At 56.1% G+C, this 27,942-nt stretch overlaps 2 protein-coding genes across 8 annotated transcripts; both read right to left on the bottom strand.

The window, feature by feature from the left end:
• Positions 1–242: 242 nt before the first annotated feature.
• GRAMD2A (GRAM domain containing 2A) lies at positions 243–9,327 on the bottom strand (the record flags this gene model as incomplete). 4 transcript variants are annotated; one of them, XM_083850515.1, is made up of 12 exons in its annotated part: positions 9,229–9,327; positions 8,904–9,017; positions 8,652–8,700; positions 6,406–6,478; positions 6,224–6,327; positions 5,378–5,476; positions 4,373–4,444; positions 3,207–3,269; positions 1,711–1,864; positions 1,539–1,638; positions 1,344–1,451; positions 243–1,248 (listed from the first exon to the last, which is right to left on the bottom strand). In XM_083850515.1, exons 2-12 carry the CDS (start codon positions 9,005–9,007, stop codon positions 1,245–1,247), a joined length of 930 nt encoding a protein of 309 aa, XP_083706641.1. In that variant the 5' UTR covers positions 9,008–9,017; positions 9,229–9,327. The 4 variants fall into 4 exon arrangements, with proteins under 4 accessions (XP_083706641.1, XP_083706643.1, XP_083706642.1 ...); XM_083850517.1 differs by lacking the exon at positions 9,229–9,327 and having other exon boundaries at positions 8,904–9,176; XM_083850516.1 differs by lacking the exon at positions 243–1,248 and having other exon boundaries at positions 1,340–1,451.
• Positions 9,328–9,515: 188 nt separating this feature from the next.
• On the bottom strand, positions 9,516–27,895 carry PKM (pyruvate kinase M1/2). 4 transcript variants are annotated; one of them, XM_083850502.1, is made up of 12 exons: positions 27,762–27,828; positions 23,322–23,381; positions 22,940–23,109; positions 22,422–22,513; positions 19,961–20,092; positions 19,558–19,744; positions 18,468–18,738; positions 18,061–18,211; positions 17,081–17,233; positions 13,760–13,926; positions 10,609–10,790; positions 9,516–10,303 (listed from the first exon to the last, which is right to left on the bottom strand). In XM_083850502.1, exons 2-12 carry the CDS (start codon positions 23,360–23,362, stop codon positions 10,197–10,199), a joined length of 1,653 nt encoding a protein of 550 aa, XP_083706628.1. In that variant the 5' UTR covers positions 23,363–23,381; positions 27,762–27,828; the 3' UTR covers positions 9,516–10,196. The 4 variants fall into 4 exon arrangements, with proteins under 4 accessions (XP_083706628.1, XP_083706631.1, XP_083706629.1 ...); XM_083850505.1 differs by lacking the exon at positions 13,760–13,926 and adding an exon at positions 13,090–13,256 and having other exon boundaries at positions 27,762–27,823; XM_083850503.1 differs by lacking the exons at positions 13,760–13,926; positions 23,322–23,381 and adding an exon at positions 13,090–13,256 and having other exon boundaries at positions 27,762–27,895.
• Positions 27,896–27,942: the final 47 nt, after the last annotated feature.

Raw genomic sequence — 27,942 nt, forward strand, 5'->3', positions numbered from 1 at the left:
AGCTAGGGCTGGCCCAAAGGGATGCCACCGGTCCCAAGCCGTGGCATGAGGACGATAACCAGGACCTCCTCCCAACACCAAAATGTAAGCCGTCTCCTCGCCCTCCTTGCACAGAAGGGACACGGTCAGCAATGAGCCAAAGCTCCTGGGACAGCCCAAACACGTGGGAGCACCGAGCACCCCACCCCGGGGCTTGCAGCCCTTCCCCAACCCCGGCATCGACACAAGGATGCTCGCGGCAGTGCTAGAAAATCGTGGTTTTATTTCATTTAAAATACTTTCACAGCCTTGAGCCAGGCAGCGAGCTCTTTCCCCAGGGCTCAGGGATTTGGCCCCATCAGCACTTTTAGTTCCCAAAAAACAGGAAAAACAAAAAAAAAAAAAACACAAAGAAATCGCACAGGTATCCCCTGCCTTCCCGACACGCCACACAAGGGAAGGGTTCAGACAAATCCTGCTCGTTCCGCGCAGTGACGAGGGTTAACACACGAAGGGGACATGTCGCCATCCCGGCTGTTCACCCGTGACAGCCAGGCCTTTTGGGACATCTTAACGAGGCGAGCGGGGCTAACGAGCCCTTGGTCCAGCACCATTCCCAGGCACGGTCCCTGCAGAGGACGCCTGTTGTGGAGGACCCTAAAGTGCTTTGCGTGGGGCCGCGCGCCCCGAGAGGCCCCTTTACTCCAGGACAGAAGGGGCTGGGGGGAGCCCAGGCTGCGCCCCCATCCCCGCGGTGTCTGGGCTGCAGGAGGGGCTCACAGAGAGGGACAAACAGGCCGGTGCAGCTGCACGTGCCCCAGAGCTTCACCCAGGGCAGACGCAGCTCATCCATGTTTACAGGGCTCCCGGTGAGCCTCAGGTCATCTTTCAACACAAAAACCCACATCTGGAGTAAAAACCAGTGACCATTTTAGCAGCAAGTCTTAAGGGGGGGCTCGCTTCCCTCCCCGAGCCATCATCCGGTGCTAGGGCACATCGGCGTCGCGGGGAGGAAAGGGGTTCGTAGTGGTAGGGGGAGTTGGCACCCGCGGCCGCGAGCCGGCCGGGCAGTCCTGCAGGGAGCAGGAGGCAGGAGGAGAGGTGTTTGGTCCCGTTTTACCGGCTGAGGGGAAGCCAGGCCGCGTGCAAGTCGCGGGGTCTGGCTGGAAGACGGCACCGGTCCCCCCTGGAGGGACGCCACAGCCATGCTGGCCCTGTACACAAAGTGCTACCGTCTGGTCCTCGTCCTGTGCTGGGGGTGACGGTCACCTGCAGGCAGAGAGCGGGGTGAGATGGGGTGAGCACAACCCGCCTCCCAAAAACAACCCCGTCTGTGGCGCTCGCGCTGCCCCGAGGGTCCTCACCTCCTGTGCCCGCGGGAGAGGTAGTCCCGGTTCAGGGAGCAGAGCTGCTGCTCCAGGCGGAAAATGCGGAACGCCAGGTAGGAGGAGGACACGACCAGGAGGCAGATCCTGGGAGAGGAGGAACAAGCACCAGTGCTCAAGCACACCCTGCGTGCCCCACCCTCCCCAAACCACGGCCGCCCGCGGCACGCTTACAGCACGATGAAGATCTTCAGGAGCTGGTAGTCGGAGGGTCTCAGCTCCGCCACGCAGCTCTGCTCCACCTCCAGCTCCTCCTCCGTGTTTATTGCACTTTCTGCAACGCAAGCCGAGAGTCAGTTTCCGCGCCTCCTCCCACGCCGCGTCCCCAGCCGGGCGCAGCCCTCACCTGAGGCCAGGGGCTCCTCGGAGGTGAAGCTCTCCTTGGCGCTGAGGCTGCTGACGGAGGCCCGGTGGATGCACTGGTAGTCGGCGTCCGGCAGGGACAGGGAGAGCGACGCAGGCGACACCTTCCTCCACTTGCCCTCGGGGACGATCACCTCCTGTGGGGAGGAACCGGCGGTGCCGAGGGGGCCGGATTCACACCCGAACCCTCACGCAGCTCCACTGAGCACAACCACGTCCAATGCATCATCGTGACGTCCTCCGTGATGTCCTCCACAGGGACAAAGGTCCCTTGGAAGCACCAGGAGATTGCTGCCAGCCACAAGTCACGCCTGGAAAAATGCTTTCAACCCCTGGGATGCCCCATGCAGCTCCCAGCTGCGTACCCGTGGCCTCGCCAAGGAGTGATGAACTTCCCAAGCTTGGGCTAGGGAAAGTTTTGGGACATCTCCACCACGTTTACTGGGGAGCTGCTGGCACCACAGCAGCCTCCTGAGCATGTCCAGCAGAGGACACGGCACTCCCCTCACCTTTAAACCCGCATTTAAAACACCCGAGGGCTGTTCCCCAGTGCAGTCGAGGACCTTCGCGTTGCTCTCCAAGCTGCCAGCCGAGCTCTCGCCCACCACACACCTGCCAGACCTCGCCGCGCGCCCACAGCTCCTCTCAAGCTGCGCGCCGCAGAAACGCACTCGCTTTCTAAATGTTTTGACAGAAAAATTACACAGACGCTGCACAGCTCATCCCAGGCTAAGCAGAAAACCCACTCCCAGCCAAAACTGCGTTCGGTGCCAAGAGACGCTGGGGAGGGCAGCAAACGGTTCGTCCCCTTCGCCTACCGCCTGGCTCGGAGCTCGCCTTGTCCTTGTCACCAGCCTGCCTCTCACGTCGCAGCCCCTTGCCTGCCTCCTGCTGGGCCAGGGACCAGCACGGCCCTTGCTTTTGGATGCAGCAGGGCCACCAAGACACAGCAGACACCCCACTTGTTACCTCCTGGTTCAGCGTGTGTGGGTACAACACCAAAGGTTTGGACCAGCAGCCCCATCGCAGCCCAGCCCCGCGATGGCTCGGTGCTCACAGCAGTGTCACCGTGCTCCCAAAGCCACGCGGGACCAGCACAACGCTGCCACAGCCGCCGGGCACTTCCAGCCAGCAGCTCCCTGAGGACCAGCCAGAACAGAAAATAAAACACTTTCTTTTTTCGGGGTAATCCAATCACATTCACAAAGTATTATCGGTGTTCGCAGCTGGGAGCTGCATCAGTTTCAGAGGTCGCAGTGAGAGCTGAGAAGCGTTTTGCACTCCAGTCGGAATTTTATGGCTATAAACAAACCCCAGGGAGTGGCTGGCTGTGCCGGTGGCTGGCGTTCTGCTGCAGACTTCCCACATCCTTCTCTTGACTCTTTTGTTTTTTTTAAAGCTGTTTCTGCCCCATCACGACAGATTGCTCCTGCAGTGCCCTGGGCTCTGCCAGAGCCGTGGGTGAGCCCCAAGCCTTACCAGGGACACGGCATCAGGCTCCTCCGTGAACTCCTTCAAGCTCAAGCTCTTCTTACTCGAAACCTGGAGGGAGAACAAGACGGGCGTTACGACCCACCTTCCTCCTCTTACCGCCTGCCACCCCTCTCCCTGCTCCAGCTGGAGTTACAAAATTAGATTTTGAGCTTTTCGACTGGTTCAGTGGTTCCAGCGAGTCTATGAAGATGAGCTGCTTTAAAGCTTACAAGCATCTGATGGAGTTGCTTCACATTTCAAAAAAACAGAACAAAACAAAACAAAAACACAACACCCAAAACCCAAAAAACAGTGAAATGCAAAGGGTCCCAGCCAGGCAGAGGGGATGAACCAGCAAATAGGGGGAAAAAGGAATGTTAGAAGAGAGCTGGGTTTCTGACCGAGGTTTCTCACAACTTTTCATCCACCAGGTGAAAAGCTACCCTGAGAAATCTCATATGTGGGAAATCGCACTGAGCTTCTGGCAGCACACAACCTGTAAAATGTTTCTTAATGGCAAACCAGTATTTCCACTGGATAAATATCCACGCAGGAGTTTCGGGGGCAGAGCTGCTGTGTCCCACTGGGTCAGGGATGGGGCTGAGTCACCCAAATCGCTGTCCCCGCACACCCAGGGGACACCCATCCGGGCAGGAATGGCTCCAGCACCACTTCCCACGCACTTCAAAGGCAGGGAGAAGGAGATTCGTGGTAATCCTCACCTCCAGCCCGAGGACTGATGGATTTCTTCCCCACCGCAGGCTTTTTAATTCAGATTTTTTTTTTAATTTTATTTTACTTTATGGCATTTCCCACCCCCCACAAACTTTAGAAGATCTGGGGAAAAGTCAGCGATGCGCATACTGGCAGAACAAGTACTGCTAGCAGATTATAAATATTGCATCTACACACCCTGGGAAAGCGAGAGGAGAAACGCTGCGGGCTCTGCCCCACTCAACCGTGACCCAGAACAGGTCCCTGGTGGCTCACGGGGACAGGACACCTCCGTGACACCCACGCGACAGGGACAGGCTCTGTCCTGCTGGGATGCTGAGCGCGGGTCTGGCCCCGCGATGCTCACCAGCACGTCCCAAAGCAGGACACAGCCACCATGACACTGAGACGCAGGACAGGGACAGCGGGACGCGGAGCCGCGGCGTGGCATGGGGTACCTGCAGGTGCGTGCAGACTCTCCGCAGGACGTCGTACACGCTGTCACGGGAGATCAGCGACACAAAGATGTACTGAAAAACAGAGAGAAGATACTGGGAGACGTCTCCCACCACCCCGAGTCTGATCCTTCCTCCAAAAGCGGTCTGACGTGGCCGAACAATTTCTGCTGCCAGGGGTTTGCTGGAGCACCAGTGCTCCAAAGACAGGGATAGGCAGAGACATCCCGCCCTTCAATCTTCCCCCTTCAGGAGCTGCGTCCCCCTGCCCTCCCCCAGGTATTTATCTCCCTGCTGAGTTTTTCAGCTGCTATTTTTGCTGCCTGCTAAAACACGGAGCAGATTTTTCAGGGCCAGTTTTGCTCAGCTGCTGTCCCCACAGGCTCTGAGCAGGACGTGGTGGAGAACGGGGTCAGGAGAGACCAAAAGCATCCCCCAGACCGTGGCTCGGTCCGACACGCAGAGCCCACAAGATGCACGGCGCAGCCAGGACGGCTGCAAAGGGCAGATGGATTTAAATGCCCAAATCCTGCGCTGTGTTACCCCCTGCTAAAATGCCATCCGCGTAACGTTGCCACGAGCAGCAGCCTTGGCAGGCAAGGACTCGGAGCACTGAGCAGGACTACGTCAGCACATTTCAGCAGAAAACAAGCAGCGCATTTTAAAAGCTCAACCACAGCTCAGACTCAGCCCATTAACCAAGTTCTCCGCCAGCTTAGGTTGTATTGTGGCCCAAACCCTATCCCCTCCTCGGGTTTAAGAAGTTTAAAGGTTTTACTCAAGCCTGGCAAGGATCTGCCAGGCTCGGCCGGGTTTTGCTTGGGGTTTGCTTCAGCCAGAAACAAAGTGAAATTCAGGAACAAAAGCAGAGCTGCAGTGTTTGCCCTGGCCAGCTGCCAGCACAAAGAGCTGCGCTCACTCCCTAAACAGCCCGCGGCTTCAGCCAGCGATGCGAGACCTTCGTCCCCCCATAAATGCCGCAGGGATCCCCGGGGAGGGCCGCGTTACCTTCCTGCTGGCGGTGGTGGTGATGGCCAGGCCGTTGGGCAGCAGCCGCGCCGTCTTGTGCTTTTTGATGAGCTGGACGGAGACCACCGGGATGACCACCTGGAGGGGAAAACACAGGGCGAGGGGATTTAGCGTTTCCCCGAGATGGGTTTGTCTTCACTAAAGGTCATGGCAACCCCCCAACGTTAAGCTCAGCGTGGAGTCGATCTCTGCTTGATGAAAACAGCGAGGACGCGGGGAAACCATCACCCAACACAAACACAGCAAGTCCTTAAGGCTCATTGCAAGAGTTCCTGTAAGCAGGGTTAAAAACAAGGCAGGCTGCAATCTGTGGCAGAATAACTTCATCGAAACGTGCTTAGCTTTGGAAGTGCAGCACCTCACTTCCATCAGATATATTTGTTTAAAGCTGCCAATATAAATAATTCAGTTCTTCAGCCCAGCTTTAAAGGAAGTCATTTCTCCCAAAGATCCCCATCAGCCACAACGTTAACTGGGAAACGTCAGAATGTAAATCAAGCAGAAAAGTGAAAAGAGATTCAAATCTCCCCCCGAATCCTCTGGAAACCTTTGATCTTCCTTCAGACACCGTTGCGGCTTTTATGAGGTTTTGCATTGGGGAATTTTACACCAAACCAATATTTGTTTTCCCGAGGCGGATCCTGCAGGTTATCGGAAGAGGCAGAGCCACACTCGATGCAAGCAGCTCTCCCCGTTGCATCGGAGGCTTCTGAAGGCAATTCCAGTGGCACTTGGGTGTGGGAAGGGATAAGCAGGCTGCCACAAGAGCTGTTTGGGACGGGGCGAGGGACACGCAGGGCACCCTGCACCCATGCACAGCATTACCTTGATGTCCTTCCCGAAAAGGTTCGCATAGAAGCAGAGCCAGTTGGGGGAGATGTAAAGCCGTCCCTGGATGAGGATGTCCCTCTGGAGCGCACAGGAGCAAACTGCAAGGCAGAGCAGGGTCAGGCCGGGTGCCAGACCCCGTCGGCCCCTCGCTGCCCTCCCCTCGCCGCGCTGCCCACCTTTCAGCACGCTCTCCTCCGTCGGGATGTCCTTGAACAGCTTGTGGTACTGCGAGTTGTACTTGCTGGCGGCCTGGAAAGAGAGCAGAGCAAAATTACCCGATGATGAGGAAACCCAAAACCACCCTGCTGCAAATGTACCCATGCTGGGGACATCGGGACCCGGCACCACGGGGACAAGGGGCTCAGGAGGATCTGCAACAGCAAACACCGCCCTCCCAAAAACATTTCCACCAAGCGTTTATCTAAGGAGACGCCCAAGTTTCTGCTAGGATAGTTTTCTGCTGGGCTCATCTGCAGCCCATTTATTTTGCCCAGCGGATTCTCTCTCCTTCCGCCAGCTCTCCCCCGATGCTGGGCACGGCGACGACACTTGCTTTGCGCCCATCGCGCCGCGCCATCCCGCTATTTATAGTCCCGGTGCCTCCTCGATGTGCGGCTCGGCAGCGGTTTGCGCCTTGACACGGCGGTTAAATAACGCTGAACGCCAGGTAAATGCACAGCGGAAGTTCAGCTCTTCACGTTACATCCGCTCAATTGCTCCTCCAAGGCTGTGCGGGCAGATTTTCACCCCTGTCCCTCCGCCGGCACAGCTGAAATCCAGGGCAAATGCACGAGGGGAAAAGATGCTTTCCCAGGACACGGAGAAATCCAGCACAGCCCTCCTGCGACAAGGTCACCCCCGCCCCGCACACCTTGTCACTGGATGAGCTGGGTTTTAAGAGGATCAAGGCTCAGCATCACCTGGGGGCGGCTTAGGCACCCTCCAGAGAGCCGCCAGGCTGGTGGTGAACATCGGTGGGAGCTTCTCAGGGCTTTTAGGGGGGACAAAGGGGACCAAGCCACCCCTGGATGTCTCTTCAGCCCACAAAGCACCTCCAGTCCCAGCACAAACCCGTTGCCATCTCAGGAGAAGCACCCAGCTGCCTGGCGGCCTGCCCGGCACTCAGAATCCTCCCAGATGCCTCTGAATAATCGGCAAAATATTTTGCTAAATATATCCGCTCCGGCGCAGCGGGATGAGGAACGTCCTCGCCGGGCGCGGGCAGCAACGCGCCTGCTCCCTGCCAAGCGCAGGAGGCGAGGCAGAAGTGGGACAGGCCGCCTGTTCTCCTGAGAAACCCCCGAGCGAGGCCGAAGGAGGGGTCAATTCCCAGCAAGGCTGGGCTCATTTCCGAAGAAAACACACCCGGGCCCTCAAAAAATGAAAAATAAACGACGGGATTAGGAGCAAGCAGGGGCGGCTCGTTGTGTGGGGGAAGAGGAATTTCTCCATGCCAGCCCCTTCCCGACGCAGCGATACCCCGCCACGCGGGGCAGCCTGGGTGCCAGCCCCAGGCTCCTGCTACGTTAAAGAGCTTCTCCTGGGCACGGGTCTGCTGCCGCTCCAGATGTCCGCCTGCTCGTACGGAGGCTTTGGATTACCCGGGATGATCTCCTGCGTCACGCCGCCAGCTGGAGCGGGTTCGGCTTTGCCACCATGGTCCCACGGCCAAGGACTGCCCTGGTCCGAGCACGCAGAGCGGGGTCTGTCTGGGGAGCTGCTGCGTGGGGACAGGGCTCCGTCCGCTGGTCAGGTCCTCCCTGAATTGCTTTCAGAGCCGCAAAGCCCAGCAGGGAGAGGTCTCCTCCACTCCTTTCTCTTCCTGAATTGCTTTTGTCAGTGAGTGAAAAGTTCTACCTCAGATGCGATTTGAGCAGCCAAAAAGGCTCAACTGGAAGTAAATTGATTTGCTTACAGTCAAACTTTCAGCTTCCTCCTTTGCTCTGGAGAGAAAACCCCCAAAACATTTGCAGGGCAGGTCGTGGGTCGCACACAGACACGAAACGGCCGCCGGCTCCCCCTGACCCAGGCCGGCAGCCGCTGCTGCTTCACCTTCAGCTCCCGCAGCCCAGGGCGAAGCCCGAGGCCCCGCAGGCTCCTCTCCTCTGGCACGCTCGCGCTCTGCGACGCGGCAAGCAGCCGGAGCCGGGGCTGCCGGCGAGGGGCACGGGGCAGGCGTGACGCAGAGGGCCCAGATGGCCGCGGGCGGGAAGCCGCCAGCCTCCGCGCCTGCAGGTGCGGGAGGTGGGAGCGCGGGGCTGGCTTCGTCAGCGGGGAGCAGGCCGGGGCAGGAGCCGGGCCTGCAGGGACCGAGCTCGGGAAGGCAGGGGTGCGGGGCGCGGGGCGGTGCCGCGGGTCTGGCTCTGCTGCGTGGGGCACCTCCGGCCCCGCGGCGGGCACGGGGGGCTGTGCCCCGACTTACCGCCTCCCGGGGGCATTTCTTGACGTCCTCGTCCTTCAGGGCTTCGAGGCTGCGCGACAAGACGAGAGCCGGGTGAGCGGGGAGCCGCGGGGCTGCCGCCCGCCCCCGGAGGCTGGGGGGCACGGGGAGGGGCCGGGCCCCGTGCGCTGAGCCCAGCGGCCTTACGGGGACGGGGCCGCGGCTGCCACAGCCTCGCTCCCCGGGAAGGGGGGGGGGGGGCCGCAGGAGCCGTCCGCGCCCCCCGGCCCTCACCTGCCGTCGAGGGACTCCAGGCTCCGGTGGCCGCGCGCTGCCTCCAGCTTGTGGCGGCCGGGCATGGGCTCGGGGCTCCGCGGGGGCGCCGCCTTCTCGTGCATGGGCGCGGCGCTGCGGGGGGAGGCGCTGAGCGCTGCGGGGGCCGCGGCACCGGGGCCCGCCCGCCCGGGGAAGGGAAGGGGCGCCGGGACCGGGACCGGGACCGGGCTCGGGCACCGCCCGCGGCCCCGCACCGGGACGAGCGCGGCCCCGCGGGACCCCGGCCCCCGCCGCGCCCCCCCCGCCCCTCTCAGCGCCCCCCGGCCCCGGCCCCGGCCCCCACCTGCGCGGCCGCCCCGCGCTGCCCGGCGCCGTCGCTGCCTCGCGGCGCCACGCCGCCCGCCCATTGGCCGCCCGCCGCTCCGCCCCGCCCCCGCCCCGCGCCCCCATTGGCCGCCGCCCCGCGCCACCGCCCCGCATCGCCTCACGCGCGCGCTCCGCCCCCTCGGGGCAGGGAGGAGGAGCCTGCTACGGCCCCGCCCCCCTTCTAGCGTAGGCCCCGCCCCCTCCGCCCCACGCCCCGCCCCTTAAAGGGCCCGCCCCGCCCCGCGCGCAGCAGCAGCCGGGCCGTGCAGGGGTGCTCAGCTCTTTATTGACGCGCGCGGCGCCCCGCGGCCCCGTACACCCGCGGGAGTGCGCAGCGCCCGGACACGCGGGCAGGGAGAGACTCGGGGGAAGGCGACGACACGCACGGCTGCGACACGGCGAGGGAAGCGCGCCCACGAGCCCGCTGCAGCCTCGCGTCCCCCCACGGGGACAAATAGCAGCGTGCCCCGAGCGCGGGGTCGGGGTGTGCCGAGGCCACCCGGACCCCGCGCACACGGGGACCAAACCACATGAGGTGCTGCTGCGGGCACAAGGCGGGGGAGCTGCGGAGTGTTACAGCGGAACCGTTCACCACACCGCGCCTGTTCCCTCCCCCATCACCCACTACGAGGGCAAGGAGAGGCACGGCACACCCTGAGGACAGGCACTAGGCTACGGGGAGGTGGAGGAGCAGAGTCCCATCAGCATGCAGGATCCTCCCGAACCTGCTCCGACAGAGAAACTACGGGGAGAGGGTGGAAAAAAACTAAACACTTCAAGTATCGGTAGTGATGGAAGGTTTCTTCCCCCTGCTGCTGCACTCGGTGGCGTGGAGCAACCTAAATCCAACTCTAGAGACAAGGAGAACATCGCAAGCGACTGCTGGCCTAATGCACGGGGAGGGGGAGCGGGGGGAAGGAAGACGGTGCTGGTTGAGGCAGCGCTTCAGGGAACGGGCACCACCCGCATGGTGTTGGTGTAGCCAGAGCCGGGGCGCCAGCCAGTCAGCACGATCACCAGGTCGCCGCTCTTGAAGAATCCACGCGCTTTGCCTAGGGGAGAAGGAGAGGAGGAAGATGTCAGGGCTCAGGGGCTCCTTCGCAGCGAGGGGAGCATCACCCCCCCTTCATGTGCTTGTTAAAATAAACCTGGTTCTCTGCTGGATGCTATTTAAAGGCTGCCGTGACGAAACCTGTCCCATTTCCCAGTTAGATGCAGTGTGCTTATGCAACCGCTGGCCCCCATCTCCCAACCAGCAGCTGCCTGCCTTCCCCAAAATGAGGGTTCCCAGAGCACCCCTTCTGGGCTCAGGGCGACCCCAGACCAGGAAAGCCAAGGTGGGAGCAGCGCCACTCACCAACATTCATGCCCAGGTTCACGCGGAGATCCACGTCCTCTGCCCAGGCGTCATGGGCCGGCTCTTTGCACAGGACGGGGAAGATGCCCCGGTAGAGGTGGGCCTGGCGCGCTGTCTGGTCATTGCGGGTGACAGCGATGATGGGAGCCCGCGGGCGGTACCGGGACACCAGGTGCGCTGACCTGGAAGGAAGGACAGCAGGCACGAGGTGAAGCATCACGTTACAGCTGTCCCAGAGCACTTGAGGGAGCCCCTGTACAACCCGAGGGGCACCTCCACTCCAGCACCAGGAGCAAACTGCCCCTCCTCTGAGGCCTTTGCAACCCCAAAACCATGCTGGGGATGACCAGGGGGATGCTGGCACAGTGTTTCGCAAGAGCCAAGCTCTACCGACAGAGCTTGATGCTCAAGTGAATTCCAAATTTAGCAACTGGGTGGATCAACACCAGAAGGCAACAGACCCTACTCCAGTCTTGGGGAGGGAGATGGCCTCAGCACCGAGTTCCGGCAGTGCCATCTGCACATTTTGGTCCCGAAAACAAGCGCTTATTTGTCTCGGTTGCTATGTAAAGGTGGCTAGGAGCCATTTATTCCGGCCTCTGCAAGCAGCCCTTGGCATCTCAGTGGGGTCCCTGCAAGTTCCTGCTGTTTTGATGAGCTCCCGCTTTATGGGATGGCGAGCGCCTGCGCCAGCAGGGCTATCCAGAGCTTGCCAGGGAGGATGCTTTCAGAAGCATCGCTACAGGGGAAACTGTGTCAGGGAAAAGCAGAGCTGCCCCAGAAACGGGTTTGACTACACCGATCGCTTGATCCCAGAGGAGTGGCAGCCAACGTACAACCCCGTACATTTGTACTCCCACCCAGCCAGAAACAAAGCCATTCCCCTCTGGAAGCCATGCAGACAAGTGCCTCTCATCCCAAAATGGGGGTCCCATACACCGGGGGAGCCAGGCAGCCACCAGGCTCCTCTCCAAGAGGAACTGCTGCCACCCCCGGGTGGGGACGCCGATGCCTTAACATGGCGAGCAGCACGCTCTGGGCGGGGACAGCAGCTCGCCCCTCCGACACTGCTTGCTTACAGAAGGCACCTGCAAAAAAATGAGGTTAAAGCTGCAAGGCCAGGACATTTAGAGCTCCATGGTTCTGACAAGCATGCCAGCAGCTTTGCTAGTTTTTGCGACCTCGTTTCCCAGAGCCAAGCTCAGCAACACTCTGATTCAAAGACCGCTGCTTGGAAATAGGCAGCAGCCTGCTTGAAGCGCCCAGTCACACGTGCCAGCTCTCAGACAATCCTTCCCACACTGACCACGGAGCTGCCCAGTAGCTCTACGGGACTCAGGTACTCAAAAGCTGTAACAGAATCCAAGGCTAAAAATATTCAAATATCAGAGTTCAAGTCTTTTCAAAAAGGTCAAGTGTAAGACTGGAACCTTTTACAAAGAAACTTTAGAAGTACAGGAGTATCCAGAAACTCAGTCGTTCCTCATCTCTCCAGAAAGCAGCTACTTCAAATCATTTTAAGCTGTAAATTTACGTGGAGGATTCACTGATGGTCTGGTTCTTCAGGTAGACCGTGCCCAGCATGCACACTGTCACGTCTCTGCCGCAGCACTAGTTCTGTTCCAAATTCAGACTCTTCCAGAAAGCAGCCTGAGACTTACGGTCCAACACGCTTTGAACATGGGGCAGCCTGGTTCCTCTAGATGGAAGAGCTGATCGCAGCAAGGCTGCGGCTCTCTACTTTGCTTCCTCTCCACAACTGGAAGAGCGAGTCTCTACGCAGCAGCTGTCACCATCGCTGGACAGAAATCCCCAGCTATGCAGCTCACCTGCAGCCAAGGCGCTGAGCTAACCTCACAGTGCAGGCAGGCACTTGGCTGCTGGATGCCCGCCTCTTTCAGCGAGGCTACTCGCAGGCAGGCATGAGGAAGGAAACTTGCAACACTTTCACATTCCCTCTTCACCCCAGGGCTTAGGCAAGCTGTGCTGATGCCCGGAAGGTTCAGCAAGGGACGTCTAGTTTGGACGACACAATGAAAGGCTAAGGCCTTGATTAAAAAAATAATAATAAAAATCTGCCTCTGCTGAACTTCTGTCTTACAGCTAAGTTGACGATTCCTTGCTTTCCTTGCTAAGATGTTTGAATGAAGCTGCAACACTTATTTTCCCTCTACTCTTCCAGCCAGCACTGCTGGCAGAGATGCCGTGCAGAACAGGAAGAGGAGGCAGGGCCTGGTGCTGGTGCCACGCTGGCAGGGGCAGGCTCAGCAACTCGGTGCTTGCGTACGTGCAGATGTCTGAGATGTCTGCCCATCTCCCGAGGAACTGGCACTGCAGACAGGCAGCCCGGGCTCTGAGTCGCTGCCAAAACCCAAGCTTCACCGTTACAGCTCTGGGCTTTCAAAGAGCTCTTTTTGCACGTCTCCTTCCCCCACCCGGTCACGAAGTCCGTGTGACCTGAGGGAACCTGTCGCCTCCTACCTTCCAGACTTGGTGAGGACAATAATGGCCCCGCTGCAGCACTTGAAGGACGCTTCCACAGCGCCAACAGCAGCGGCCTCAGTGGGATCGCAGTTCAGGGAGGTCAGACGACGCAGTTCCTCAAACAACTGCCTGTGAAAGATGGCGGCCTCGGCCTCGCGGGCAATCTACAAGAGCAACACGCGTTCGGGAAGACAACACTCACGTCAGTCACTCAGGACAGCACAGGGGAAGGTGAGGTGCTCTGTCAGCAAGCGAATGCTGCCAGCTGCTGACATTCAGAAGAGTCGCCAATTAGCCAAATTCAGCTCTGCGCCATGGTGATGGGGTCACCACCCCAGCAAAGGAACCCTTTGATTCTCAAGATTTCTCTTCTGGATTGGAGGCACCTCACCCCGCTGATCCCACACTCAGGTGACATCCATGCCCAACTGCCAGGCACTCGTGCTCTGCTCCTACCTACCTGAGTCCTGCCCTGCGGGTATGCGCAGCTGACACAGAGCTGCATGCTGCTTGCTGAATGTTTGCAGTGTTAGCATGGAGCGTGATTTTATTTCCTGAAACAACTGTCACAAAGCACGTGTTGGCAGTCTGAGCACCTAACCCACATGCTGGGAATGAGCGTCAGTTATCTTACAGAGCCTAAACCTCTCCCCTCTCTGAGCCCTACCTGCCGGACTCGGTCAGAACTATCAGAGCTGCAGCTAAGCACTTAAAAGAAGCCTCCACTGCGCCTACTGCCATGGCATCAGCAGGGTCCCTGTTGTTTACATTGAGGCGGAAAATTTCTTCGAACAGCTGACGATGAAACATTGCGGCCTCAGCCTCACGAGCGATCTGCAGGCCCAAGTAAGAAGGGAGGAGAAAAGAGGAAAGAAAAGGAAAGGTAGACCAGAGTAACATGAGATCACGTTAATTTACTTGATTTTCATAGTAATGCATGCAAGAGGATACTAAAGGACAGGCTGTGAAACGCTCATTGGCTCTCAGGTTGTGAGCTAGTTGAATGCAACTGTCTACCACACCAGGGCTGCACAGGCTGCTCCACCACACCATTTATCCGGGGGCCCCCGTGAGCTAGGCAGGCATTTCGAAGGTGGCATTCTGGCTGTAATTTGGAGTCCTTTCAGAGCAACCAAATGCAGATCGCTTCTCAAGGACCAGAGCAAGCCAGTTCAGAAAACACTTTGTTGCAGGTGCTTGTTTTACTTCCTTGCCCACAATGCCTTTAAAGTACTCTCTGAAGCTGTTCATGCCCCCTTCATACTCTGAGCCAACAGGTGAGCAACTTGTTTCCTACCTCACCCCCAGAAAGGGGAGATGGGCTCCCTCCCACCTTTGTTTAGTTTCAGAGCCAATGAAGTTTCACCTCTGAGTGCTATACCAACTTCTTCCAGTAAGAGAGGAACAACAGAAACAAGCCTTCCTTACAGGGCTGTCACACAGCATATGCTGGGGTGTTTGTGCAGTGCCAGATTCAGACCAGAGGTACACAAAGAAGGGCTTTCTGGTCACCGACCACGCATTTGCAACAAGCTCTGTAACTCATTCATCCCGCTGTGCTGAGAACTGCTCACATTTAAGGACAACTCTCATCTCAGAAGGCTGCACTTGCCCTTGACAACCCGATAAAGAAGGCTTGCAGAGACTAGAAAAGCATGCAAAGGCTGATCATCTTTTCAAGGACAACTTCATTCAGTTACTCCCAAAGCTGAACAGCTGCTACACAAAGCATGACAAGTTGATGTTTAAGCAGAGACTGTAGTGCCATTGTCATGAAAGCTTTGTAGTTAGACCCCTTCCAAATAAGAATTTTGCTACTCTAGTGTTAATGGATTACTTTTCATGATGCTGAGAATTATCCCTCTTCCACAGATATCAGTTTAAGCCAAAGCAGTTAAGTGTCTTATGGCTAAATATAACTGCACACGTGACTGGCAGAACAGGAGTGCAGTGCCAACACCAGGACTGAAGTGGTCAGTTTTGTTACTGCCGGCTTCACGCTTCTGTCAGATAAATGAAACGTGCGTGTCCACCTCACAACACTTACTCCAAACACAAGCGCTGGCAGCCAGGCAGTACGTCGTCAGCTCCTGGTCCAGAGGCAGGCAGCTTTGCACAACATGCAGAGTGAGCCTGAGTTCAGCAGGAAGCCTACATCCCCCGTTTGCAGAGTCAGAATACGTGTGTACGTGTTCCTGCTCTGACAATGGCTACAGAAGGGCACAGCAATTCTTCACTCCACACCACAGCTGGCTCTATTTGCATGGAAATGGCTACAGGGTTTGCAGTTGGCATGCGGGCAGAGATAGTGGGTAGAAGTGGGAGAAGTGGAAGGAGAGGAGCACCCTGTACACCCTGGTCCTGTCAAATGGCCAGGGCAGCACTTGAAGACTAAGGCAATCGTGGATCATGAACTGGAATTGGAAGGAAGCCCACTCCCACAAGTAGGAAACGGCCTGCCCAATATTTGGAAACTTGCTACCAAACTCAAGGCAATTGTTTTTGTCACAGAGATGCCAGTCAGGGAACAGGAAGCTCACTTCTGGGAAGCTGGCTGGAAAGCGATTGCTACTTGAAACCACTGCAGCAACCCCACAAACCACTGGCATAGACAGGTCAAGTCACTGAGACAGAGGTGCAATGGCACTACAAAGCAGACGCTGCTTGTTCTCAGTGTCACAGCCCATGTTTGTGGTCTGCATCTCCTTAGGGAGAAAGCTTTACCTGAAATACTCCTGTGGCAGGGCTGGGTAAGCAAACCATGAGCCTAGACCAGCCTGAGACCAGACAACATATACAAGAGCTGCTCCATGCCTGAGGCAAGGTGCTCTCTCTGCACTGTGACTGCCTGGCCACTTCAGATAGAAATATTAGGGTAAAAACCTTCTGTATTTCTCCGGGGGCCTGGCAGAACGAACACTGTTACTCCTGGGTCCAGAGAAGAGGGAAGCACAGGCAGTGGGTACTGGGCTCAGACTACAGGCACAGCACAACCTGCCTGTGCTGAAGCTTTAATGCCACAATTTGCTGTAGCAAGTTTCCAAATCTTTGTAGGAAGTCAGCCACCACAATTTCGGGGTGAAAAACTGAGGAACTTTTTAGGTTAGAATTTGGCTTGTAAGCCAGCAGTCACTGCCCGGTGATCATCAAGTCATATTTTGCATCTGCCATGTGCAAAGAACACCACTCCATACTGGCCAGATAAAAGGCATTTAGGTAACGCACTGCAAACACAAACAGTCGCTCGGTTTATTCATCTATATAACCTGAACTGCAGGTGAAGCTGCTGTGATTCACAGCCCTGGTAACTGGGGAGAACCAGTATCTCTAGATGCTTGGCATCACGCTTTTTATCAACTGAAACACAAGCTGGGTGAACTTGAAGCAGAGCAGAGGTTTCTGGCAGTTCAGGCATGTAAAAATACGGTGCTGTCAGTAGTCATGCAACAAACACCCCCACCAAAAGCACCAGGTGCCAAATGCAACAACAGTGCTGTAAATCAGACTCACCAGCCTCCCTCGTTCCCTCCCACAACCCAGAGGAGTTAGCTGATACTTTTCAGTATCTAGAGATAAACTGCTTAAGCAGCTTCCTGACCTTGGAGAAGTTTAAGGAATTTAATACACTAAAAGGAAGAGGGCCTTTGAAGAAACCTATACCAAGGTAACAGCAAAAAAACTTGACCTTGGCATTAAGTCAAAATTAGCATTAGGAAAATTTTAGAACTCAGAGCACTGCAAAGCAGTGCTCAGCTCTGCCTGGCAATAGCATGCAGCACACCTTGTGAGGTTTCAGGCCCCTCAGGACCATGCTACAGTAAAGGAAACCCCATAGAGGGAGCATGAACCAAAAAATGACTGGTTTATGCTGCTAGGTGCTGCCACCTAGCACGAGACATGTTTAGATCTTCAGATGCAGGCTCAGATCAAAGACAGCGTGCTGTCACCTCCACCTGCGGGCTGGGCTCCCACCCAGAGCGCTACTCACAGCGTGCTGCATGCGCACAGCCTCCAGCGGGTAGTCTCCCTTGGCGGTCTCTCCGGACAGCATGATGCAGTCCGCTCCGTCCAGGACAGCGTTGGCAACGTCACTGCCCTCGGCACGGGTTGGGCGAGGTTTCTTGATCATGCTTTCCAGCATCTGCAGGAGAAAAAACCCGAAGTCAGGGCACCACGAAAGGAATCAGCTGCTTTTTCACTAGACACTTGACTGATGGCATCGAGGAGGTTTGTTTGGGGGTTGTGGTTTGTTGTTTTTTCATCTAAAACCAGGTCAACAGCAGGTCTGCACCAACTAAAGTAATTTTCATCTAACACAGGATGTTTTTTTTTTTTTAATACAGGGTATGTAAAGGCTCAACCTTAGTACAGCTGATAATGTCAGCACCCATACTAAAGCATGAAATCAGACTGCTTCCTGAGCAGAGCTCTTCCTACCCTTCTCCCAGAAGCTGGTGCAACTCCACATATTGCTGTATCACAGGCTGGCCAGCTCGTGTCTTCCTCAGGTGCTCAGCTTTACCCCCGCTGCAGTGTGCACAGAGGAAGCACAGCTCAGAAGTGAGCCCTGCCAGCACCTGAAAACTGTCTGAAAAATATTTGTTCATGATCCCTACTGGAATACATAAAGCTGAGGAGTGGCAGCTCCCAGGCTAAGGTGACTTCCCTCCCCCATTTCCTTCTGATGCAGCAGTGTGGGTGCAACTTGCTCAGAGTTGCCATGTCCCTTGCAAGAGTCCCTGTGACCTTACTGGGACAGATAACAAATCTCTGAACAAGTGCCTCAAGTTGAGCTATTCAGCCACTGCAATGCCTCTTTGCTCTTGGTTCCTCATCCTCTACCAAATGCCATCGAGGACGTGCCCCCAGCGTGCCCCCCACAGCACGGGGTGACAGCTACTGACACTCATGCCCTGCCAGACCCACAGACACTCTGGCAGTTACGAGCTAGCTTTATGTTTCAAGTACCTGAGTGGCACAAATGATGGGTTTGCCAGCCCTGTTGCAGCGCCCAATCATCATCTTCTGGGCAAGGAAAACTTTCTCAGCAGGGATCTCAATTCCCAGGTCACCACGGGCCACCATAATGCCATCGCTGGCCTCCATGATCTCATCAAACCTGGCAGCAAGAGAAGAGGTTCGTTATCCCTTTTGTCCTGAGGGCAGACTGCCTGCTCTGTCCTCCTCCTTCTGAAAGGGAGCACTGCTCTAGAGCGCAGTGCACTGCAATGCCATGGGCACTCTGCCCTTCCAGGTGCCATTTTGGTACCCTGTAACACCGCAGTAAGAGGGAAAAAAACAAGACCATAGGACATAGATAGTTTACAAAGCTATACAAAAAAACCCATCAGGAGGAGCATGAGTTGATCGCTCACCTGCGCACACCCTCGTGGTTCTCAATCTTGCTGATGATCTTGATGTTCTTTCCCTTTTCCCCTAGCACCTTCCTGACAGCATGGACATCAGCAGCTTTACGGATGAAGGATGCAAACACCATGTCCACGTTCTGCTCCACACCGAATTTCAGGTCCTGAATGTCCTTTTCAGAGACGGCAGGCAGGTCGACCGCAGCACCAGGGAGGTTCACGCCCTTCTTGCTGCCAAGCATGCCACCGTTCTCGATCTCGGTCATGACATAGTCCTTGCCTGGAACAGAAGTGCTCCCACAGTCAGCGTTTACCAGCAAGCTCCCCGCTGCCAGCTCCCACACCACCACCTGCCTGAGAACAGCACCACTAACAGCATCGATGCGATGAATGCACACCAGTGCTTCTCTTCAGTGGGCTTGTGTAACACACGAACTTGCAATTCACCCAGAGAAGCACAGCAGACCAGTTTAAAACCACTTCTATGCTGCTCTGAGGGAAGACGCCATTTGTTCCATGCAGGAGTGGGGCTGCCTCCCTGAAGGGCTGCCAGGCTGCATTTCTGCATGTAGGCACCCCGTAACATCAAACCGAGTACCCGAGAGCCTCACCTCCCCACTCCTGCACCCTCTGGGATTGGAGGCAACACCTCCACGCTGAAACAGTTTATGCACCACCACCAAGGGAGTGGCGTGGAACTCACCTTGCCCCAACATTACCACTAAAGCTAGTTCCATCTCTAGCTACAAAACTTGGGGTTTATGTTATAAAATATTAAATCCTGCATAAAAAGAATGAAATAGCCTGCCTGAACAGGTGTAGGTTACAAGCACAGGTACACCCCCCACACCTCTGAAGAGAGTTTTAGATCAGTCTGGTGAAACCCTGCTCAAGTTAGTGACTGAGAGCTTGCTACAATTGAAGTAGAGATAGTTTTGCTCAAAGTCTTGCTACAGCATTAAGTCTGGCAGCAAAGTGTTCCTTTCTTTAATGGAAAACTGCAAGTTAAACAACAGTTGCTGAAAGAAAAGTCACAAAGATGTTCTTAGGAATGAGCAAACAAGCAGAGCTGGCAAATCCTGGAAGGGCTGTTACACACCTTTCTCCTTAACCAGCAAGGAAATGAGACCATCATCCACGTAGATTTTGCTGCCAACATCTACAACTTTGGTGAGATTCTTGTAGTCCAGCCACAGCACGTTCTCATCGCATTTCTCCATGAAGGCATCATCCAGGGTCACTTTAAGAGCTGCACCCTTCTTGAGTTCCACTTCTGCTGTGCCACTCTGTGTCAAAACACACATTTTCAGCAAAACCAGCACAAACAGGCACCCAACTGCCTCCCAGCTTGCAGCAGTTCATCTTAACTTTTGGTACAAATGCCAGATAATGCACACAGTTACTTTGTTCTCACAAAACGTCATTTGTCTGGGGAAAGCAGGACACAGGAACAACATTATGTAGTCTTATGCACTGAAAAGGGTGGAAAAAAATCAACTTACTCCCTTGATGAGTCCAGTTCGGATTTCAGGTCCCTTGGTATCCAGTGCAATAGCCACAGGTCTGTAGGTGATCGGATCAGAGGCAAAGCTCTCTGTAGCTTCTCGCACGTTCTTGATTGTGCCCTCATGATACTGGCAAGGAAAAGAGATGGAAACTTTAACCTCACTTCTACTCTACCACTGTGTACCCCAAAAACCGCCCAAGCTACCATTCAACGTGGCAGAACAGCAGCATGACCGGGTCTAGGATTCCACTGTCAGGCAGATGGACAAACGTTTTTACAGCTCTGGCTTAAATCTCCTGTACAGATAAGGGATTTACTCAGAGGATATTATCCAATTATATTTCAGGAGCTAAAGCAATCGCAGGCGGAAGTTCAGGACTCCAGCACCGTGCACCAGGCTTCAAAACCCTTTCACGTGCTCACATCCTGCTAATACTGCTGGTTTCAGACACTTTTGCGGGGAAATTCCCATCTCAATTACCTTGAATGAGCTTCAGATGATCAGCAGGTCAATTTACTTTCTAGTTTAAACAATATTAGAGATAACCTTGACAAAGTGATGCAACACTTGACAACTTTTGAAGATAAGAAATGTCCTTTCCCCTCTCCGTGCCACAGGCTGACAGTGCATGGCCTGGCTCACCCGGAAACGTGCGACTGCCCCCATAATAACCTGCCTCGTGCTCGGCCTCGGGACCAGAATCCAGCACCAGCAAGGTGGGGCAGGAACAGACTGTGCTCAAGTTGGGCTGCATGCCCTCGGCCAGAGATATGCCACAGCTAACTCTTTAGAGGAAGGAAAAATTAAGGTATTTACTGATCAAGTGTGCAAGCTGAGACTGAGGAGGCCCCTAGTCCTTCCATATGCCACAGCCTAAAGAGACGCAGGACAGGAAATGCGCGTGAACAGAGCCATTAGGTTTATCTGGCCCTAGTCACCTGGAATTTATTTATTTTTGATACAGATCAATGACTGCCTCCTAGGGAGGCTGACTTCCTGAAGAATGACGTACGCCAAACAGGAATGCAGACAGATGAAGTAAAAGCCAACTTCCTCTATAAAACAACTGCAGCCAGGTGCTGGGGCTTTAAGTTGGTAATTCAAGCCTTATTGAGTGTTTTAGGATAAACACTATAACTGAAACACATGCAGCACATGAAAACCCCTGACTTCACTGGAGAATTGAGTGCTTCAGAGGAAGCAGCAGGGAACACAGACTTAGCCTGGCTACACTTGACAGTCAGACTAAACAAGAGATGACAGCAAGACAAACTGCTGTCACCTAACCTCATCTGTACGAAACACACAATTAGAAGGGACTTCACCCAAAACCAAGCCACGCTCCCTGTCCTTCACCCAAAAGCAAGCCACACTCCCTGTCCTTCACCCCAGCTAACAAGCACACAAGCCACAGCGGCAGCACTGTGTGAAAATTCAGTATTTAATCGAGTCAAGGTCCGACGGCTGTCCACAGCTAAGCACCAGACCTTTTGGTTTCTACAGTGCCCTGTGGCCTTTAAAGGCCACAAGGGTGACAGGCCGAGCTATTACGCACCTCGAAGCTCCTGGTTCAGTAAGCAAAGCCACCTACAGCTGTCACTTGGTTACTGTTTGACATTTTGAAAGCTGGAGGGCAGCCAGCGTAAAAACGCAGCCTCAACACTCAGGGCAGCATTCGAGGCAAGCTGCAATGGGATCCTTGGCTCCCCCAGCATCGCTAAGGATCTCATCTATTTTTATCAATAAGGGCTCGTTGTCCTCAGTGTTGATTTCTTTTGACCTTATTCTTATAAGTTTATCGCCCCAAGACCCGCGTACCGTGGTGCTAGCCTCATGACCACCAGGAGCATAACCTGAGCAGCTGGTTAGCCAAGCAAACCCAGGAGTTCAGCTCTTCCAAATAGGCACAGTTGTGACTTCAAACTGCTAATAGTTTTCTTTTGAGACAGGTCACTCATTGATCACCCGCTTGCAAAGCCCCCAGCAGTAAAGCAAGATCAACAGGACAGTTGTGTACTCCTGCTGAGGTGCCCAGCACCGTGAAATAGCTCTCAGCTTCCGCAATTAACTGGGGAGCAGCAGCCTTGTGAAGTGAGCAGCAGGGCATGAGGAAGAAGTGAAGGACCTCACGGCGAGCAGCTGGCACACACGTCTCTAACATCAGCTACCTGGCTCCCGGGTACAGGTGGGTGCACAGAAGGGTGTGGAACCAACCTGATCTGCTTCCAAAAGGGCTTGGAAAGCGCACTAAGGTGTTACTAGCAGTCTCACAGGCTCAGTATTTACATCTGGCATGCTTTCCCCAAAGGCAGAGCTCAGTCTTGTCTTGCCTCATGACTATGGCTGCTCTGGAGCAGGCTGGGCTTCCCTTTGTATCCTCTTCCACGAGGGAAGGGGTCAGCAGACACACGTAAGGGCCTGCTCAGGGCAGCATCAGCTCAACCGCCACCCTTACCTCGTGGGTGCCGTGAGAGAAGTTGAGGCGGGCAACATTCATTCCAGATTTAATCATTTCCTTCAGCTTCTCCACGGAGCGGGAGGCTGGGCCTGGAAGAAGGAAGCAGTTAGAATATTAACTTTGTAAAAAAAAAAAGAAAAATATAATAATGAGATAACCCACAGACGTCAAGACCGTTTCATGTGGAAGGGATAAGTAAGGCATGGTGGATACAGACTTGCTCAACGCCGGAACAGCTCATTTCTACAGCAGCAAGTATTGTTTTAACTTGCCTTTGGGAGTGCATTTGAACCCAACCAGTCCAGACTTCCCTGGCTACTGGATCCACTCCTAGCAATACTACGGGTTGGGCAGGCATGGGAAAGTCGTGCTGTTTCAACACACGGAGCCAGCCTTGGCAAGGGATGAAGGCTCAAGTCGTCCCACAATTTCCGCAGCAAGTTTCACCAGCACAGGGGTTCGCAGCTTAATTGCTGCGGAGAGCTGCAGCTCCCTGTTATCTAGGAACCACCTACCGATGGTACAGATGATGCCGGTGTTCCTCGCAATGGTTGGCTCGGAGTCGATGTCCAGGCGGCACATGTGCTCCAGGAAGGTGTCCGCCATGGCAGCGTGCAGCTGCTGCGTCTGGATGAAAGCAGTCCCCGCATCGTGGTGCTTCGACATCGTTACTGGAGTCTTGTGTCTGGAAGAGAAGGAAGCCTTGCCAGGTTTAGGGATCACCCACGCTTGCTCGTCAAGCAGAGACACCAACACACCCACGTGATGAATATGGAGGTAACAAGAAAGCTGCTACTGGGTCATACTATCTTTATGTTCCTACTTGAGAGTCTCGGATACAGGCAAGACACACTTCTATTCAAATGTCATTCCCCACATAGACCACCCAAAGCTCACCTGCCTTCTATGCAGAAGTTCCCTTCATAGCTTCTCTTCATTGCCAGTCTTCCCCTGGAGCTACACAACGCAACAAAATTCAAGCACTTCAGCACACAGGCAGCGTTCTGCCTCCTCCCTCCCAGCTCTCAAGTCCTCTCTCCTATAAGCCTCGACTGCGGTGCCTGTCCCAAGTGGGGCCACAGCAGCTCGCTGCTAGCACGGCCGCAGACGTGCTCTACGCAGGCAATCTTCTGCAGGGATGCACCTAATCACAGCGGGGTCCACCTAAGCTTAACACCCGTCCTGTAGCCTGCACAGATAAGTAGACTTGAGTTGATTAAACACAACACCGTGGCAGAGAACATGGAAAGGACTGAAGATTCCTTTAACATCCTCCTCAAGGTCTCTCTTCAAACCAAAGACACAACATGGCTGCTCCCACCCCCCTGTGTTCACCCTCACCCAGGGTGGCAGAAAGCTACCGCAGGGCTCGAGACTGTTTTTTTTTTGGGATAACAAACTGTGAGCTCCGCCTGCTCGCTTGTACAGGACAACAGCATCCCCAGAAGAGTGGGGAAGATCCCCATCCCATAAGAAAGCAAAAATGAATCTCACAGATGTCTACTGTGATGGGGGGGCACCCCGTTCACAACCGTGTCCTCTTCTACCTCCCATCTTCCTTCTGCTTTTACACCCAGGTAAAAGACGGCCTGGCTGCACTCCTACCCTCTGGCTGGGCAAGGCTCAGCTGCTTCCTTTGCTGGTGCTACCACCTGCAGAAGTATTTCACCACCTCTGCATTCAAAAAGCTGTCAGCAAACGTGTGATGCGAGGTTTCGTTAAGCAACATGGGGTTTTCTGCCTGCCCCGAGCATACAAAATGGTGCTCGCTGTGCATGCCAGCTAGCCCAGGGCCTCCAGCTTTGAAGCAGAGCACTAGGAAGCTGACAGCTCTGCAGAAGAATGAAACTGTGCTTCTAACGCAGGGGCAGGGAGGTCCCCCGAGACCCCGCCGCGCCTGCCCGCTCCGGCGCTGTGCTGCCAGGCCCTCCCTCCCTCCCCACCTACGTGCGGATCCTCTCGCAGGCAGCCCTGAGTCACCCTCGCCTCATCGCCTCGCCGAACGGAGCGAGGAGACAGGCCAGCAAAAACCATAATTTGTCCTGGCAAGCGTCCTTCACCTCAGCCCTGCCAGAAGCTGCTGATTCACTGCAGTCAGAACAAGAAAGCCTGCCCACATAAAAAGCCTCGACAAAGTCACGTTATTACGGGAATGCCCGCTGGTCAGACCTGAACACTGTGTTTCAGCCCTCTAACTGCTGCTGCCGCATCCCGGAGCACCTGTCTGACAGCACCAAGCACGAGCTAAGAGCCTCTGCTGGGAAACGGCCTCCACGCACCTCCGAAGAGGATGTGGAGGAAGATGAGACAGAGGCTGCAGCCAGAGCACCACTGGTGCAACTTTGAGAACACGCGGAGGAGCTCTGCCTTGCTATTTCACAAGCAGCTCCTGTCTCCTGGAAGTCCCCCACCCACTCGAGCCATTTGTAATGCTAATTTTTTAACCCCCAAAGGCTCTACAAATTTACTAAAAGGGAAAGTGAAATTGCCTTGAGTCAGAATTCCCTTTCCAAGATTTTCCTGCAAACCCAGGGAGATCAGAAAAACTGCGGTGCTGTGGCCTTGTCTGAGGGGGAGACAAGAAAAGCAGCAGCAAAAAAAAAAAAACAAAAAACTCATCTGCCTGCTACCAGCAAGCTTCTTGTTCTTCTACTTCCTCCTGCCTCCCTTTACCACGCGTTCACAAAGCGCCTACTGAATTCTCCTGGAAGGACCAGTTTTATAAAACTGGCAGGAATGTCTGGCATTTAATAAAAGTAATGGGAAAGCAGGACTTCATGGACACCTGAAGGCACTGTGCACTCAGTCTGAGCGGAGCTAGGAAGGGGGAAAGTAATACCCTGCAAAGCCTGATTCCCTGGATAAATCTCATTTCCTTCCTCGGGGCACAACTCATAAATCCCCACGCTGATTGCAAGCTGTCTGTGCTTCAGGCAGGGTGCACTAAAGATGGCTGGCGTCTCCCTTGCTGTTGAACGTTCTAGAAAGCCGGGACCGTTTGAGGTCGGCGTGACCGGTTTCAGCAGCAAGGTGACTAAGTCGAGCCGCCTCATCCTGCGGTCGGCAGCAAGAAACGTTACGTCTACGGCATCTCCAGCCCTGCCCCGGGGGAGGAAGAAAGCAGAGGCTGCGCAGAGCGGCAATCCCCGCTGCTGCAACCCCCTTCGCTGTTATCTCAGCCTGCAACAGAGGGAAGTGTGACTTTGCATGGCCGGCGTTAACCACCGCAACGCCGGGCAACGATGGTTCCCTGCTTCAGGGTCTCAGCTGCAATAAAAATCAAATTCTGTTGCAAAACAGGCTTTTAACAGGGTCAGCTCCTCTTCCAGGGAGGGAAGGACAACTCCCAGCTGCAGCAGGATGCCACGCCACATCCTTACGCAACTGTGGGATGCCTCCCAAAATACGAGGCTTTTCGAGACCGGCTGCGACCCCAAGCACGCCCGCAGCTCTCCCACGGCTTGGGCTGCAGTAAACTGGTTGCTGGGACTGGGGAGGACGTGCTCACCCCAACAGTGCTGGGTGACACCGGCGCTTTCCTTGTGTGCCAGCGGGTGAGCTGTCAGAGCCACATACGGCTTGGCTGCGCCTGCCTTCCCCAGAGGGCAAAGGTACACAGCAGGCTTAAAGTAAAATAAATCAGTACTATCAGTGATTATCAGGTGTTTGCTGGTGACAAGGAAGAACTTATCTAGAGGATACAGCCGGAGCAAACACACCTACCAACTTCACCTTGCGGTGCTCCAGCACAGGCCAAGCAGCCCTCCAGCCACACCAGCACAAACCAAACCTCCCCGCTATCAAGTGGAGATCTTTATAACACTACAAAAAAAGGCCTTTTTTCCTTTAAATTTATGCATAGTTGGGGGTGGAAACTGAGCTCCCCCAGCCACACGCTGCCCAACCGCGTGAGCAGCCTGGGGATGGAGATGTTGTGCGCAGGGTCTGGCAGCGGCGGCAGCAGGGTACTGCAGCCCCATTCCCTACGTGCCGGCCATCACAGCATGCTGCAGCCGCCCCGGCCCCCTCCCAGCAGCCACCGGCTGCCCTCAGGGACAGCCCCGGCCAGGGACGCAGGGAGATAAAGGATTAGCACGTGGCCCATCCCGCCTGCTCAGCCGGAGGAACATTTTGTCTGTGTTAAATTGAATTACCAGCTCGGGGCACAGAAGGGGAATTAACGCCGGCTTCGCGGCGCTCCAGCTAACGGCAATAAATTAAAGGTTTTAATAAAACGTGTGTTTAGTTGGAGAAAAAACAGACGGCTCCGGTGGGAGGCCCGGATGCGGCACTGCGGTCTCTGCCAGCAGCAGGAAGCGTGCTTTCGAGTGAAAGCAAAGTTTCTGGGGAGGGTTTTGCCCTGAATCACGGCGTCCAACACCTGGCCAGCAGCAGAGCGCCCTGTGCTGAAAGAAAAGATGGTTTTTAACCCGGCCGCAGCAGCACGGCACATGGGGCCACCGAACCGCAACCGCAGGGCTGTCCCTCCCTCGAGCACACCTAGCGCTCTCGCAGCACCACGTGCGGGCTTCTTCCTAGAGATACTTTAACTTAAGTCCTGCTTCGGAAACGGGGCACAAAAACGTGCTTACGACGGTGGGGTTTTTCGGTTCAGCCCTTGGGGTTGCACAACCGGCCCCGGAGCTTCCCCAGAGGCACTGAGTTCAGCAGAGCAGCTCCTCGCCGCCCAGCCCAGCCTTCGGGCGCCGGTGCCAGCCGCCGTCAGGAGCCGTCCTGGCAGCGGGGGGCGGCCGCTTCCCGGCGCGTTAGTCACCGACATCCCGGGGGCTCCCCCGGACGCATCCCCGGGCCTGCCGGATGGGTAGCGCCGAGGCCGGAACAAAGCACGTTTCAGACCTCGGCTGCTGCTTTTACTGCTCGGGGGAGGCAGCCGAGGGGCTCCCGCGGCCCGCCCCCTCCTCCCCCCCCGCCCCATCCCCGCCCCCCCGGCCCCAAACCCGCTGCGAAGCGGCCCCCGGAGCCCCCGGCCTGGGGGGGGGGCAGCGGGAAGGGCCCGGGGCCGCCGACACGAGCGCTGCCGCGCCTCTGCCTCAGCGCCCGGGGGCAGGGAGCGGCTCGGGGCGGCGGCGCAAGGCCGGGCACCCCTCCGGGGACACGCGGGGCCGCCCGCGCCCCTCAGCGGCCCCTCAGGGACCGCTCCCCACTAACGGCCGCTCCCCTCAGCGGCCCCGCTCCCCTCAGCGGCCGCTCCCCCCTAGTGGCCGGCCAAGCGGGGAGGCCCCCGCCTCGGCACGGGGACCCACGGGCACCGGAGATGGCGGCGGCCCCCGGTGCCCGCCCGCCGCCTCTTCTTTCCCTGTCCGGGGCCGCCGTTACCTCCTGGTGCTGCTCCCGCCGCCACGCCCCGCACCCGTCCTGCCCGAGAGCCGCCGCTCCTCTGCGCGTGGCCGCCCCGCGCCGCCAAGGTGATCCCGGCCGCAGCACCGCCCCCACGGATCCCTCCGCCGGCTTCGCGCCGCGGGCGAGAAGCGGGGACTTCTTTCTCCGGCGGACGCGC

This window comes from Anser anser, assembly GCF_964211835.1.
Source record: "Anser anser genome assembly, chromosome: 10".
NCBI classification, from domain to species: domain Eukaryota; kingdom Metazoa; phylum Chordata; class Aves; order Anseriformes; family Anatidae; genus Anser; species Anser anser.

Excerpts from the sequence above, each read along its gene's own strand:
- PKM (XM_083850502.1), bottom strand. The coding sequence starts at position 23,362 with ATGAAGAGAAGCTATGAAGGGAACTTCTGCATAGAAGGCAG. Across the intron at positions 22,514-22,939 it reads CGGCATCATCTGTACCATCG|GCCCAGCCTCCCGCTCCGTG; the intron begins GTAGGTGGTTCC and ends TCCTTCTTCCAG. Across the intron at positions 17,234-18,060 it reads CCATCATTTGTGCCACTCAG|ATGCTGGAAAGCATGATCAA; the intron begins GTACTTGAAACA and ends TTTCTCCTGCAG.